We start from the raw sequence: 15,904 nt of genomic DNA, 5'->3' as shown, positions 1-15,904 counted from the left end.
GGCAAGCACCAATGCCCACTAGACAGCCTGAAGCATAGGGCAATGGGAACAGGCAGGAGAGCTGTAACCCACCTGCAAACCAAACTCTGGGAAAAGGGAGAAAAACTAAAATAAAACTACACTCCCTGTGGAGCATAATCAGGAGGCAGAACACTTAGAGAGCACTGATGCCTGGGGCACAGTGACCCAGAGCAGCATCCCAAGAGACCAGCAGAGGGCAACGGGCACAGAAGCATTACTGCCCAAGGGAAGCTTCTTGTCCACTGACCTGGCCAGAGCTTTGAGGAACAGGGCCATTGCCTGACACATCCAAAACACGCAGGGAACCCGGCTTTGGAGACACAGGGTCTAAGGCCCATTGACGTGGGTCTGGAAACGAGTTGCCCATTTCAATGAAGTGGTTCAGTGGTTAGAGCTGGGCTCTTCCTTTCCTCTAAGGCAGTGGTTCTCAACCTTCTGGCCCTTTAAATACAGTTCCTCACTCATGTTGTGACCCAACCATAAAATTATTTTCGTTGCTACTTCATAACTGTAATGTTGCTCCTGTTATGAATCGTAATGTAAATATTTGAAATGCATGGTGGTCTTAGTTGACCCCTGTGAAAGGGTCGTTCGACCGCCAAAGGGGTCGCGACCCACAGGCTGAGAACTGCTGCTCTAAGGGGTATTGGGAGCTTGGATGGAGGGGAGGATGTGTCTCTTGATCAGTGGAATAGCCACAGCCATTCCAAGCACCCCCAGCGTCTGCCTTATGACCCCCACAGGAAGTTGGTGGAGAACTCCACTCTCCTCTTCCTGGATCCCACCGAAGGTTCCAGGGATGGTGCAGAAAGGTAGTTCCACCAAGAGAAGCAGGGGCAGCCAACTCTTCTCACTCTGCCAGGAATTTGGTCTTGGGACCCCAAGGAAATGAGGGGTTCTGGAAGTAGGTTTAACAGCAGCTTCCCAGAAGAGAATGACACAAAGTAGACACTCAGCAAGTGGAAACCATTATTGCTGCAATCGTCCATTAAATGTGCAGGGATGGGTGGCCCAGTGGCCCCCAAGGATGTGTAGACAAACCCAAGGATACCGACATTCCTCTCTAGGCTGGCAGTCAAGGAAAGACACCTTCATCAAGGGATTATTTGGTGCCAGGTGCCAGGTGCCAGGCACTGTGCTGCCTGCTTCACAGGTGTTATCTCTTTCAGTCCTCCCAACATTTTATCCTAATTCCACCAAACCCCCTCCATGCCCTCACCTTCCCTCAGCCCCCAACCCCTTGCTGAGGTTTTCCTGAACACTGCCGCCCATCTCTACCCCTGCCTCCTGTGAGCACTGATAAGAGTGCATTTGTCAGAGCAAATGCCTCCCTTCCCTCCTCCCTGACCCAGTTAGCATTTATCCTGCAGTTTTGTCTTTCTCCTCATTCACACTGTCAACTCAAGGACAAGTACCATGTCTCATTTTCGCCAGTCAAAGCACACAAGTTTATTGATGAAACACACAAATGTAGACTTGGGTGGATGAGGTTAAGTCAGCACAGAACATGGAAAGGGAGTGCACTTTTCTGATGAATGGGCTCACCATCCATCGGCTGGTGTAGAAGAAAGAGTAAACGAAAAAGAATTCGACATATGCAGCAACAACAGCATTTTCAGCACAAGCTCCGATATGTGTCTGGTCTCCACAAGACAGTCCAGCTTAGACAGGGAGACCACCAAAGGCAAGCATCCTTCCTGATGCTTTGTCCACAGCTGGCAGCTGCAATGAGCCCTTTACCACAGGAAGAAGGAAGGAAGTAATTTACAATGCACATTACCTGTAGACTGCACAACCAGAAGTTACTCAGAGCTCAGTGGGAACCCCCGCCCCGCCAATAGTAACGTGGTCCTCGATTTAGCAAGTGTGACTTTCACCCCATGACGTGGTGATGGCTAAGGCTGGGTCTTCTATAGCACCCTCTGCAGAGTCTTTGAATGAGAACACAAGTGCGTGCTCCCCAAACGGGTTTTGGGTAGATTTGGTCCCATTCTGTTTGGGATGGTCTTTTAAGAGGCCAGGGTGTCCGGGAGAACCTGTCCGTTTCCGTTCCTGATAAAGAGGGACATGAATGAGAGCAGCATTTGGGGACCCAGCAATTCCCCTGCCAAGACTGGTTTTTCAGACAAACCCATCAACTGTTTCAAAACATGAACCTCAGCACATCCACTTCCCTCTGATATCAAAGGAAACCTCGGGTCTGAAACGGATTTGGCAAGCATGTTATTAATAACTGTCATGCTTATTAACAAATTTAATCCGGCCTGCTGCAGAAATGAGTTGCAGCAATGTGACACAGTTTCCCGACACACTTCACTGATGGACATCTTAATCTGGCCCTGATTTTCCACACTGGCACTCTCGTGATCCAGGGCACATAAAGCCTGCTTCACAGTGGGGTCGGGAGTGGGGATCGTGTTTCCAACAATGGAGAGGCTGGACAAATGACTATTGATATTGTGGCTAAATGAAAAACCAGCATCCTCGGGCTGAGCAAACATTTTTCCCTGAATGAAAGGACCCTTGGAGAGGCCAAGAGCACAACTGAAAATTTTAAGGCTTTCTGCATTCCAAGTATTTTTATATTTATAGGGTAATGGACGCTGTCTTGTTGGATGTATTCGATTGGCCTTGCCCCCACCTGAGAGCCTGTTTTCTGTTCCGTCAGGGGCCCCTGGTTCAGTCCAGTCCCCATCCTCATTCCAGGGCCGAGCCATAGTTATGAAATCAAACCACATCTGGGACTCCTCTTCATCCACCTCTTGGTTGTCTTCCCATTCCTTTTCCTCCTCCTCCAGTTTCTCATTGTCATCTCTTCCTATGGTTAGTTTGTAAACGCAGTAGCAGGCACCAGCTCCAATCATTAGTCCTGCCGCCATCCAACCCACTTCCCGAGCCCGGCCCATGTTCAAGTCTGTGCCAGCCTTGTGGAAGGACAGGAGAGGGCCCTTCTCCACCTGATTGAAGAGGAATTTTAGAGCTAGGTTCTGTAATGGTGGAGGGCAGTGATCTTCAGCCTCTCTCAGACTCCTGTAGCTGTCTTGTGATGAATCTATGGGTGAAAAAGTAATTTCAGTACCTTGGGCTGAGCCTAAGTTTGTGCCTCACCAAATAGACAGAACGGATTTTTGAGTTTTGGTTTAGAGAGGTGGTTTATTAGGAAACTATTTCTTCGATGTTTGTGTGTGCATCATCTTCTCTCTACCCTCAGGACCCACTATTTCTCTTCCAGGCCTTGCAGAGAAGGGCAAGAGTTGGGGTTGTGCTATGATAGCCAGTAAGATGACATAGAGAGGCTAACCCTCAGGTAGTCTCCTCCTCCATCACACCCCTATCCCCAAAGGTTCACAGGCAGTTTCTCCCACACCAACCTCCGCCAAAGTCAGGTAAATTCTTTCTTCTTCTTGTCTTCTGTTGTCAGTGCTCCTTCCACAGTGCTTGATGGACAGTCTAGCAGAATGACAGATGGAAAGACAGCCAGCAATGAAGAACTGAAAGTGTAGTGGATGGAACAGCACTGAGAACAAAGTTCACAATGCTTGCTTTTCTGAATTTTCAGCCTTTGAGTTGAAAATATTTCACACCCTTCCAGCTTTCCTTATGCGGGGTTCCCCGCCCCCTCCCCCTTGTCGTCCGCCATTTCCCCAGCAAAGGCTGCCACACCCCTTTCCCTGCACCGAAATGGGAGGGGGTGTGGAGAAAGAAGGGGCCTGGAGAGGGCGACTGGGACTGGCCGGCTCTAATCCCAACACTCTTTCCTCCACCACCCCTTTCGCCACCAAGGGTCCAGGGCTCATCCCACTTTCACACCGACCTGCAGAGTTCCAAGACAGTTTGCTGCTTCCCTCCGCGACTTTTGTGGCGATCTATGGGCCAACAGACCTAAAAATCTGCAGACAGACAGGGAACTGAGAAGACGGAGTTTTTGGTGGATTGAGCAGCACTCACAACAAGAGTGCCCCGATTGTGTGCCTTTTCTTTCTTTGCAGTCTCAGTAACCGCCATTCACTCCCCTCAGCCCCAGCTTCCTCCCCCCCCCCACCCCCAAACACACACACACACACACACACACTGCATCCGACAGTTCTCTGTTAAAATGGGCACGGTATGGAAGGGTTGGGGGTGCTCTTTAGAAAGTAGGTAAGAAAGGGACACAGACCCAATCTGCCCGAACCTGGATCGGTGGCATTCTTGGCCCTCTCCCACCCCCACCTCTCTCCAAGCTGAGCCCACACTCCCACCGACCTGCACAATCCGAGGCTAGTTTCCTCCTTCCTTCATACGCCTGCAGAGTAATAGGGGGCTGGTACCCAGACAGAAGCGACTAGCAAGGAGTTGAGCTCTAGGCAGCTCTTGGTCACATGATGATCACGTCACCAGTGAGCTCTGGCCCCCAATTTCCACTCCCAAAAGCTGTGCGGCAGGCGCCAGCCTGCCCCGTACCTCCCCCTATCAAACTGGTCTCCGCCACTCTTTTCCTCTATAACAATAGCAGAGACCAGAAGTGGTTATGGCTTTCTGGTATTTGAATTGGCCTTTCTCTAATTACAGGAAGGGGCAGCACCTTTTCTTGGGTCTACCGTTTACTTATACTTCTTGGAGAAATGTTTTATCCGTTTCCTTGGCTCCAAAACTCTCGCCTCCCCTCCCTTAATTTCTACCCTTTTACACATGCAATCACTGCACCAAAATTGTGTGTGTGTGTAGTCAAAAAAGGAAGCCCAAGTAGTAGTGATGTTTTTATTAATATTTTTGATTCAGTTATAGTCTAATTGTTCCTTCCTTTCATTTTTTTTTATTGACTCAAGCTACATTATTTTGTAATCAGAAAATACAATAAAGTTATGCCACTTAGGAAAAAAAAAGAATTCAAGTATCTGTATCTATACTTATAAAGATTTCCCAGTTAACAGGGAGGCCTCATTGATTTGGTTGTTAATTTGTACTGCATTAAGAATATTTTCTCTGACTGCACAGGAAATAGCAACTTTCAAACTGCATATTAAAATTTAAAAACATATCCTAATAAACAAAACCAGTGTGTTTTTGATATTTATAAATTGATGGACAATATGAATCTATAGTGAGGTGGTCAGCATTTTCATTATGACTACAGCGGGGCCTTGGCTTACGAGTTTAATTCTGAGTTGAATTCGTTCTGAGACCGAGCTTGTTAAGGAGCTCGTTAACTCAAATTAATCTATCAACTCAATGCAAAAATTCTGCCGATTGACAGCTGGTATCTCAAACGACTCGTTAGTCGGGACACTCGTAAGTCAAGGCCCCACTGTATTTTAGATAAGTGAACTACTATCCCTTCTTCCTGGCTGAACTCATAGTATTAGGCATCAGATTACTGAGATCTTCATACAGCGGTTCTCAACCTGTGGGTCATGAACAATGAAAATACATCCTGCATATCAGATATTTACATAACAGTAGCAAAATTGCAGTTATGAAGTAGCAACGAAAATAATTTTATGGTTGGGGGTCACCACAACATGAGGAACTGTATTAAAGGGTCACAGCATTAGGAAGGTTGAGAAGATTGCTGGATGGCTTTCAAAGGACAGACTTTATGTAGACCCCCAAATTCGAATGAATCGTATATCTTCAAATGTACCTTACAAATTAGTAACTTCACAGATTAGCCTGCTTCTCATTCAAAGGTCTTTATTTAAAATCCATTCTGAAGTTGCATGGTGTAACCCATCCAGAAATTAGAGAATTCCCTTTTATCCCATTGATAAAAGTGAGATTCAATAGATGGACTTTTCATTTGATTATGAGCCTCGTGCGATATCTCTGGTGTCTATCATTCATGTGCTATGTCGTTCAAGCAGTGGTTAGTGTTTTGAATCTTCCAGTAGAGATAGTAATGAGGGTCTGTGGGTGTCTGAAAATCACTGCAACACCCCTGAGATCCATGTAGTTTCCCCTCACAAAAAGCACAGTTCACAGAATCCCAAGCAGTTTGCAGAAGAAAGAGACCTTTTCATTTGCTGTCTTTTGTTAAAATTTCACTGAACCACCCCTACAAGCCCCCCAGAATAATCCCAGAACTCAGGGACAGAGTATGCAGAAATTAGTCCCCAGACATCCAGCTGTCTCTGCTGGGGAGTCATAGGCTAAATATAGACCCTTAAGGCAGCCTCCTTCTTAGAACATTGAAATATGACACCCCAGCAGGAAGCTCCCCAAGTGAGAGGCCCTGTGGGGGGAGGCCCTTTCAGGAGATTAGCCAGGGAGCCCAGAGTGCCTTGCTGGTGAATATTCAGAAGTCAAGAACAGGTCACAACTTTCTGGTTTTCCTCAAACTTTTATAGTGCAAACTCACTCACCAATTGTACTCCCTTTCTCTAAACCCCTACTTCATTTGTTTTGCCATCATTGCCTTATACTGTTCTTTCTCTCATCCTTTATTTTATCATAGACAAGTGAATTCTATTTATTAAGCTGTACAAACAGAACTTGAAGGTTCAACTGTCCATCATTCAATTTTTGGCTACTAAATACTTATGTAAGTGGCTTTTATTTGTTTTAAGTATATGCATGAGAAAGAATTTAGGAGTATGTAAAGCTTAACAAAGCTTCAAGGACAAACATTCCACTCTTACCTCTCCTTACTAATATACAATAACTCTCTCCTTTGGCATATTTTCCAATTGTTCCAGTGTATAACCCCTGACCACCATTTTCCCATTCTGTCAGACCTTTCCTGTTTGAATCCACTCCCTTTATAAAACTTCCTAAACCCCATGGGAATAATAACCCTTTCAATTCTCTTCTTTGTCATTTTGATCTACAATTCCTACCAAGGAATGTTGGGACTAGCACTTAAAATCTACTTTGCTTTCCATTATACATTCACCAACAAATATTTAAGGGCATATTATTTGCCTGACCATTTCAAAAGTGAAAAAGGAAAATCCTTAAGCATTTCCTCAGACATGCCTGTTGAAAGTTCCTGAGCTTGCAAAAGGCTGTGGGAAGTCAGTATCTAAAGGACCCTTCTGGCTTTGATCAGTATGTGGTCATATGTGACCTGTAACTTACAAAGTGTCTGGAAAAAAAAGATAGGCAGATGGTAACACTAAAGACATTATAGAGGGTGAGAAAAATAAATTATAGAATATTGTTATCTTAATCTATATTTTGGATTTTGTTATTTTTTACATTGTGTATTAGTTGATCTTGTTTGGGTGCAAAAAACAGAAACCAAACCTGGTGAACTCAAACAATGAGAAGATGTTGAAAACCAGGATCAGCTCTGTGGGGTCTATGGCATCTTCAGGATGCCATAGTTCCACCAACTTGCAATTTTTATCAAGGTTCAAGATATAAATTTTAGTTTTCAGTTGGTCTGTACTGTGTACAATGCCCACTCTTTTGCTGTAGAAAATGAAGAGTATGTAAAATACTTTCTTTTCTGAGAGAAATTTAAACTGTTTCAGATGTTGTTGATTTGCAGGAGCCTTTTAGCAACTTTGGATACTAACCCATTGTCCAGCTGTGACTGAGGGCTGGGAACCTATTTACCACAGCATACCTTAATTTTCACATTAACTGAACATTAAAGAGGTACAATTCTAAAATGGTGATGCACAGGTTGTCTTCTAAGCCAAAGCTACCTGGTTCCCTGAGAGGATTCCACGGAGTTGCATCTACAGTTCAGGGTCTTGTCCTCATTGTTGCATGATCAACCACTGATTTTGTCTGTATGCTAAGAGCAGATGCTTCTGTCAAAAAAAGACCCACATTCATAGAGACTTGTATATAAATCTAGATCTGAATGTCCAAACCATGGCTCTCTGCATCCTTTCCCTGTAATCAGGCCATAAGGGAAGTTGTCTCAATAGGAGTTAGGCCTGAATAGTTTACCCTGAGAAATAAATTTGTCAGGGGTACTGGAGGTTTCTGTCAGTTTTACCAGCCCACTCATTTCCTGTAGGCAAACTACTATTTGGGAAATCATACCTCAGGAAGTTGCTGTGAGCCTGCAATCAGAGCAAGAATATTGGTTCACCTTAAGAGATGGCTCGCAGCTAAGGAGGCTTGAAGTACTCTTGCACATCATGGGGATAGTTCTGCCAAGAAAAGCTAAATGTTCCAGTCATCTTAGCCAAGACTCCCTCTCCTCCAGACTGTGCTTGGGTGGGAACTACCAATACTTTCCTCTGACTCTCCTTTTCATATACTCCATGCCTAAATAAGCCCCTTCAATACACATGATATTTCTTTAAACACAGAATAATATAGTTGATTTGATTTCTTTTTACTAAATTTCAGTCATTTTTCTAGTACTGCCTCCCAAAAGTTACAGTTATATGAATTTCCCTGGAGTTTTGCCTATTCCCAAACTTTCAGTCTCTTGATTTACTCCCATATTGTCTAAGGATTTAAACAGTTATACTCAGATAATAACCTTATATCTGAACTATTAGGGAATAGCCTACAGCAGACTCCATATTCTGACATTATTTTGTTACTTTACCCAATATAAAAATGTTCAATAATTGCTGTAGGTGAATCACTGAGTTCATTAAATCAGTCAGTGAAATGGTTCCCCAGTAATTGATAGATGCTAATTCAGCCAATTTTGTTTTGCTCTCAGTGTTCCTCCAACACCTATGTTAAAGATGATATTCTCTATTTGTACCCAAATATATTTTGTAATGTTCTTTGTATGCCACTCATTTTGTCAGTTGTGCATGCCTGTTTATCTGACAGATAACCACTACACAGTTGTGGTTTCTACTCAATATTTTCTTTGTTATTGGCTTCTGAGGGCTCCATGCCCCTTCTTTGCTAACTGATGCAAGTGATAGTCTGTAGCTCTCTTGTTTAAAAGACTTGCCTAGTCCGAAGATTTATACATTCTCAGACACACTGATTAGCTTATACAGGGTTGTGTTATCTGCTAGGCCCCAGAAGACATTAAGATTGCTTTGAGTGAAGTGTATAACACTGCTCACAAATGAGAAAATGCGGGACTTTTGGAGGCCATCCACCCAACCCCACTCCCTAACTCCCACTCTTTTTTCTCTCAAATGAAAATAGATTTATAGTAATTTTTCTCATGAAAAGAATGCAGGCAGGGGGCGAGAAAGGGCAGAACAAAAAAATATTAAGGAAGTAAAAACCTTACTCTCACTCCAGGTCTCCTTTTCTAAAGTTATTTTTTGGTTTCAGATCTGGGACTAGATTTCAGAGGAAATGGTAGACATTAATAGCTGGGAGGAGGGGAGGTGGAAGGAGAGGTTGCTGCTGTCCCAGGAGCCTAGAGAACGAAGAAGCAAATTTTTCAAAAAGTACAAGTGGCCAGTAGTCCCAGGGGAAGATGCTGTCTGTTTCTGGCAATCAGAGGAAGGCAAACTCAACCACAGGGAGATGGGATTAGCAAAGAAAGAGTAACAAGGCCTGGTATGGGGGAGGGAATGTAGGGGGGCGGGTCCTCTTCTGCCGCACTGCTGGTGGGAGGGGAAATTGGGGACCAGAGTTGGTGGATGACGTAGCTCTCACGTGACCAAGAGCTGACGTGTGCAGAAGTCCTTCTTGTTCTGGTCGTTGTTCCGTCTGAGTACCAGCTACCCACTGCTCTGAGGGAGAGCGGGCCTGTGGCTGAGGGAAGAAGGAGGAGGAGAAGGAAATTGTCCCGGATCACAGCAGGTCAGTGCCTGGGAGATTCCATAAAGTGGGGGCGGTCCAGAGCGTTGGGCGGAGACCGTCGCGGGTCCTGAGGCGCCTCCGTAGTCTTTCCCACTCGCCACTGGCTTTCCAGGATATCTATCCTGCCTGCAGCCCATTTCAATGCTGCGAAATAGTGCCCAGGGAGGAGTTTGGGGAGCAGCCCAGAGATCAGAAGGTGGGAATCTGCTGGAAGCCGAGACCATAATCCGGAAAGGGAGCTGTGGCCTTGGCATTGGCCCCCTGTCTTCCAGGACAGTGCCGACCTGGAAAGGTTGGGCATGGGGAGTGAGGTGGGGGTGCAACGTGATGTGTCAGCAGAACCGGGAGTGGGGTGATAGGGGTGGGAAACCTTTGAAAACCAGGCCTCCGAATTAGGAAGGAATTTCATGTTCTGGGGACTGGTCCGTCCACCAAGCACTCGGTAGCTGCTGTTTCCCGTCTTTCTGACTGTAGCTCTGTCGTCCTGGCTGTTTAGTGGATCCGAGCCTCTCCCAGGTTGCCAGTCTTTCCGTAGTTTGTGGCTCTACGCCAGACAAGTGAAGAGGAAGGAAATTAACCCTGATCAGTGAAGGTCGATTTGAGGGTAAGGCCATCTGGGGACCCTAAGAGTGGCGGTGGGGGGGGGGGGGGCGGGGGGAGAAACCGGAGATGGCAATAATCTAGGTTAGGTCTAAGTCTGAGTATGTTTGTAGCACTCCTGGGGCTGTGGCAAAATGGCATGCGTTGTGTGCTGTGTGTGTGGAGCGGGGGTAGATAGGGTGGGAGAGAATGATAGAAGGGAAACCTATCAGATAGTTTGTTCATAATCCTCCTCTCTCAACAGTAGTTAGTCTCCATGTTTTCGATCTGTCATCTTGTAGGTTTGCTGTAGCAGGTGGCACCACTTGAAGCAAGGGAGGAAGTTTCCTTGGATCTGTAGAGGTCGGTGTGGGCGTGGGGGCTGACTGGAATGGGGGAGGGGCTGGAAATCAGCCATGGTTGGACAGGCTCACCCAATCCTACCTTATTTCCCCAACATCCCTCCCATTTCAGGCTAAGGAAGGGGCAGGCATGTACATGTTTTGGATGACATAGAGGGTTTTTTGTTTTGTTTTGTTTTTGTTTTTTTAAAATCTGACAACCTGAAAGTAAATCAGGAAAGCAACGAATGAAGTCAATCAAGCCCTCAGTTCTCACTGGTTCTGGTCTCTCTGCAGATTGCAAGGGTTGTTGGGTGTGGCACAATTCTAGGGGAGGAAAGAAGGGGCAAACTGCCTGTCTGGAGGAGGTGAGTGTAAGGTGATGTTCTCTGGGGACACCCTAGGTCGGGGTGGCTGAGGCCCTAGCAGAGACTATGGGCTCCATTGCCTTTATCTAGGCTGGGGAGAGTTTGGCCTCGGGAGGGTAGGTGGAGGGTAAAATGAGGGGGATAGAGAGAGTTTATTAACAATTTACATTTCCTACCAAGTACTCATTTACTACTCTTCTGTCCCTCTGTGCAAGTCCATGCATGGGGCAACACAAAAAGAAGAGAAACTCAAACCCCATTTTCTTCCTCCACCTCTAGGTTCACTTCGGGTATCAGCTACTGTGGCCCTGAAGTGGCTGAAGACAAATACCATCCACAGACCGGCACCCAAGCCCATAGTTCTCCCCAAGCCTGCGTGACTACTCTGTTCCTTGGTCCCTGCTATTGTCAGGGACGATTGCATGGGCTACGCCAGGAAAGTAGGCTGGGTGACTGCGGGACTGGTGATTGGGGCTGGCGCCTGCTATTGCATTTATCGACTGGCCCGGGGAAGAAAACAGAACAAAGAGAAAATGGCTGAGGGTGGGCCTGGGGATGTGGATGATGTTGGGGATTGTCCTGGGGCCAGGTACAATGACTGGTCTGATGATGATGATGATAACAGTGAAAGCAAGGGAATAGTATGGTACCCACCTTGGGCCCGGATTGGGACTGAGGCCGGGACCAGAGCTAGGGCCAGAGCAAGGGCCAGGGCTACCCGGGCTCGAAGGGCTGTTCAGAAACGGGCTTCTCCCAACTCAGATGATACTATTTTGTCCCCTCAAGAGCTGCAAAAAGTTCTTTGCTTGGTTGAGATGTCTGAAAAGCCTTATATTCTTGAAGCAGCTTTAATTGCTCTGGGTAACAATGCTGCTTATGCATTTAACAGAGATATTATTCGTGATCTGGGTGGTCTCCCAATTGTTGCAAAGATTCTCAATACTCGGGATCCCATCGTTAAGGAAAAGGCTTTAATTGTCCTGAATAACCTGAGTGTGAATGCTGAAAATCAGCGCAGGCTTAAGATATACATGAATCAAGTGTGTGATGACACAATCACTTCTCGCTTGAACTCATCTGTGCAGCTGGCTGGACTAAGATTGCTTACAAATATGACTGTTACTAATGAGTATCAGCACATGCTTGCTAATTCAATTTCAGACTTTTTTCGTTTATTTTCAGCAGGAAATGAAGAAACCAAATTTCAGGTTTTGAAACTCCTTTTGAATTTGGCTGAAAATCCAGCCATGACTAGAGAACTTCTCAGGGCCCAAGTACCATCTTCACTGGGTTCCCTCTTTAATAAGAAGGAGAACAAAGAGATTATTCTGAAACTTCTGGTCGTATTTGAGAACATAAATGACAATTTTAAATGGGAAGAAAATGAACCTACTCAGAGTCAGTTTAGCCAAGGTTCACTTTTTTTCTTTTTAAAAGAATTTCAAGTGTGTGCTGATAAGATTCTGGGGATAGAAAGTCACCATGATTTTTTGGTGAAAGTAAAAGTTGGAAAATTCATGGCCAAACTGGCTGAGCATATGTTTCCAAACAGCCAGGAATAACTTCTTGATTTTGTAGTTTAGAAGCAACACACATTGTAAGCTATTCCTTTTCTCCACTTTGTTTATATGGTAAAGGAATTCTTTCAGCTACCAATTTTGAATATCATATTGTATCATCAATGCTGATATTTATCCGAGTTGATCTTTAGGTCTAAGCTGGATGAATGAATGTCACTACATGTTCTGAAAACATGTTTGTTGCTTTATATCTCACTGCCTAGACTGAAATATTTTTTACTATTTCTTCTGTATAAATGACAGTGAACCAATTCATCCTAAATAAGTTCCCTCCTGTCATTTGCATTAACTTCATTTGTGTATCATCAATAAAGTTGTGTGTTAATGCTGGAAAGAAAAAAAAGAAAGAAGAAAGAAAGAAAGCATCTTTGCCCTTTTATTTATAATCTTGTTAGAGAGATTAGAAACATACAAACAAAATAACTGAGACTTTCTGGACTCATTGTCAAATATTCATTCTCAGAGCACAGAGGAAGCAAAGGCTACTGTGGGGTACAGTAGTCAACTACGGATTTATGGAGGAAATGACCATTTAAAAAGAGTCCTGAATGAGATGGAAGTGAGAGGGCACTGATGTGAGATAGGCATGGAGGTAGGAATGTTCTCCTTATGACAGTGAGAAACTAGTCTGCTTAGAGTAGAGCATGTAAGGAATGGAAGTAAATAAATTTGGAAAACTAGGTGAAGCCAATTTGTGGAAAGTTGTTTGGACATCATTCCACTGAATACAAAAAGCCACTAAATATTTTTGACTAGAAATAATAATTGGAATTCATATAAAAGTCCCTCTCTCACCTACTGTGCAATGTCTATGAAGGTGTGGCAAAACAGACACTTTCAAACCCTGGTGGTAGGAATGAATTTATACTGGCACAAGGTTTGTGGAAGGCCATTTGATAACACATATAAGCCTTAAAATATGTAAGCCCTTTGTCCTAAGAAAATAATTGAGAAATTGACCAAAGGCTACATGAACAAGGCTATGCATCCTAGCACTGTCTAAAATAGTAAATATTGGAAACAAGTGTCTAGCACATTGGATTGTTTAAATAAATTAAGGAATGTTCACATGGTATATGATAAATATGTTGATTTAAATCCATATTGCCAGGAAAAGATATTCACCATGCATTGTTAAGTGAGAAAGGCAGGTTAGGTAGTAGTATTCATAGTATGATTTCATTTCTTTGAGAATAATAAAACATATGTTTAAGTAGACACTAAAACTCTGAATTATAGACACCCAAATATCAACAGAGGTTATCTTTGGGTGGAAGGACAATGAGTGATCTTTTACCTTTTTACTTTTTATGTTTTAATCATCTATGTGCTCTTACTTATCTAAAATGAATATTGATTTTTGGGAAATTTTTGAAAAAGGAAAGTGTTGGGAATAAAGCAGGTGATTGGAGCATGTACTGAGTGGAAAAATTAGATTAAACATGAGATAGGTTGAAGTTTCCTCTCTGAAATGATAGATGAGTGGTGACGATGAGGCTTGTCAGGAGGATTAAATGAAGTAATACATGCAAAATACCTAGAATGTTCTGGCACATAGCAGTTAATTAAGAAAAGCAAGCACTTTTAATTTCCTAGAATGCAGGGTTAATAGTTTTTTGTTGTTTTTTTCTTTTGGGTTGACCTTTGTTTTGCTGGGGGCATTCTGCCACATGTCAGTGTCATTTAAAAAATAATAACAACAATAAAGGTTAACATTTATTGACTACTGTGTAGAGTTCTGTCATTCCTGCAAGGCAACTGTTAGAATAATTTATCAAAGGAATAGTTCTTATTTTTAAGTTCTTATTTCTAAGGACTTAAAGTGTTTCCTTAGACATGATTTTACCAGCTTTCATAATATATTCTTAGTCAGTTTGGCGATGTTATGCTGTCTTATATATGAGACCAGGAAAGGGTAAAATCCTTTGTTTAGTTATGATCTGGTTTTAGCCCCAGGCTTCCATATACTTACTCTAATGTTTTATGGATTAAACAAAAACCGAGTGATTGGTTGGCTTAAAGTTTTTGGGCATGATGACTCTACCAAATCATGCACATGTGGAGATCCATTGGACACCAGCTTTAAGTGTGGGGTGAGGAAAAAGCAAAGTAACACTTTTCTTGCTCTATTATTAGGTAGGAGAAAAAGATTTGGGAGGGGAAGGCTAATCCGTTAAAATTGAGTTTGAGGTAACTGCTACATCCATGTGGAGACACCCATTATCATTTTAAAGTATTGATCAAGCTCTCAGAGAAGAAGACAAGGCTGCAAATAAAGATTTAGAAACCACCAGAGGATGAAGACATGGGAGTGGACCCCCAGAGAGAAGGTGCAGAATGTAAGAGTGGAGGGCTGCACAAAGAACGATGTAAGGGACTGTGGCAGCTGGGGAGAGAAGCACAGAATTGAAACTGAGTATATATACTTCCAGAAACTTTTGCTATCCATATACCAATATACTCTATACATAAAATTGAACAACACTGTAGATAAATTTCCAGAGCCTGATTGAAGGTTTTTCTATTTTTCTCCTAAATTATATTCATTGGAGTTACTTGAGAAAATGGAAACAATGAGAACAAACTTGCCCCCTTATATAGCTTGAAGATTTAAGAAATATTTAAATTAAACCATGCTGAACTTGGGGTACTGAATGACTTTCTTGCCCTGGGTGAAAATGAGGTTAACTTTAAGTAAAAAAAGCCACCATGAGGCAGGGGCATAGGCCTGACCAGCGCCCATCTGTTCTTGCAGGTCTTTTGTCTCCTCTTCTTTCTTCCCATTCTTTTTCCTTCTCTTTATTTCCTCCTTCTTGGATAATTGGCAGTAGTCTCTTTGTGTTTCTGTCTTTTGGAGTGAGCATTTAATTCCCATGACACTAGGTCATGCACCAGGGGACACTTAATACAGAATGATAATGGTGTTTGCTGTGGTGATATGACGACTCTGGGTGACACTGAATGAGAAGAGTTTTTGGAACCCTTGTTGAACAGAGACTGAGAAGGAATTAGTCTTAGCATGGCACAGCTCTGTGTGCCCTGTATGTACTTTGATGTCCCATACCTGGTACTGTATTATTTAGAACAAAATCACTCAGACTTTAAGAAGTGCTGTGTGAAATACATATGTGACTGCCTGATTTAGGCAGGCCACAAGGCCAGCCAAGCCAAATGAACATGTCCTGATGTTTTCACATGGGAGATTGCCACTCATCATTTTGTGAATGGCACAATTCTAGGATTGTGGCCATGATCGTGGCAGCTTATGGGAACAGGGAGGAGGTAGTGTTCTCTCTTTAGCTAGGGTGGCAACTCCTGGGAAACCAAGGAGATTAGAAACTCAGAA

General features: G+C 43.7%; 2 protein-coding genes across 8 annotated transcripts; one reads left to right on the top strand and one right to left on the bottom strand.

The window, feature by feature from the left end:
- Positions 1-1,455: 1,455 nt before the first annotated feature.
- On the bottom strand, positions 1,456-4,390 carry ARMCX6 (armadillo repeat containing X-linked 6). Of its 4 annotated transcripts, none has more exons than XR_004967032.1 (4): positions 4,267-4,390; positions 3,836-3,911; positions 3,393-3,471; positions 1,456-2,073 (listed from the first exon to the last, which is right to left on the bottom strand). XR_004967032.1 is itself a non-coding variant. In XM_036306161.1 (4 exons), exon 4 carries the CDS (start codon positions 2,925-2,927, stop codon positions 2,031-2,033), a length of 897 nt encoding a protein of 298 aa, XP_036162054.1. In that variant the 5' UTR covers positions 2,928-3,073; positions 3,393-3,512; positions 3,836-3,911; positions 4,267-4,390; the 3' UTR covers positions 1,456-2,030. The 4 variants fall into 4 exon arrangements, 3 of the variants coding, with proteins under 3 accessions (XP_036162054.1, XP_036162053.1, XP_036162056.1); XM_036306161.1 differs by having other exon boundaries at positions 1,456-3,073; positions 3,393-3,512; XM_036306160.1 differs by having other exon boundaries at positions 1,456-3,073.
- Positions 4,391-9,538: 5,148 nt separating this feature from the next.
- ARMCX3 (armadillo repeat containing X-linked 3) lies at positions 9,539-14,284 on the top strand. Of its 4 annotated transcripts, none has more exons than XM_036305104.1 (5): positions 9,539-9,690; positions 10,187-10,294; positions 10,572-10,632; positions 10,908-10,978; positions 11,258-14,284. In XM_036305104.1, exon 5 carries the CDS (start codon positions 11,401-11,403, stop codon positions 12,538-12,540), a length of 1,140 nt encoding a protein of 379 aa, XP_036160997.1. In that variant the 5' UTR covers positions 9,539-9,690; positions 10,187-10,294; positions 10,572-10,632; positions 10,908-10,978; positions 11,258-11,400; the 3' UTR covers positions 12,541-14,284. The 4 variants fall into 4 exon arrangements, with proteins under 4 accessions (XP_036160997.1, XP_036160999.1, XP_036161000.1 ...); XM_036305105.1 differs by having other exon boundaries at positions 9,541-9,690; positions 10,165-10,294; XM_036305106.1 differs by lacking the exon at positions 10,908-10,978.
- The last annotated feature ends 1,620 nt before the right edge of the window (positions 14,285-15,904 follow it).

Source organism: Myotis myotis, unplaced genomic scaffold (assembly GCF_014108235.1).
Source record: "Myotis myotis isolate mMyoMyo1 unplaced genomic scaffold, mMyoMyo1.p scaffold_m19_p_4, whole genome shotgun sequence".
Classification (NCBI taxonomy): Eukaryota; Metazoa; Chordata; class Mammalia; order Chiroptera; family Vespertilionidae; genus Myotis; species Myotis myotis.
This window is presented reverse-complemented; position numbering and strand designations above follow the sequence as displayed.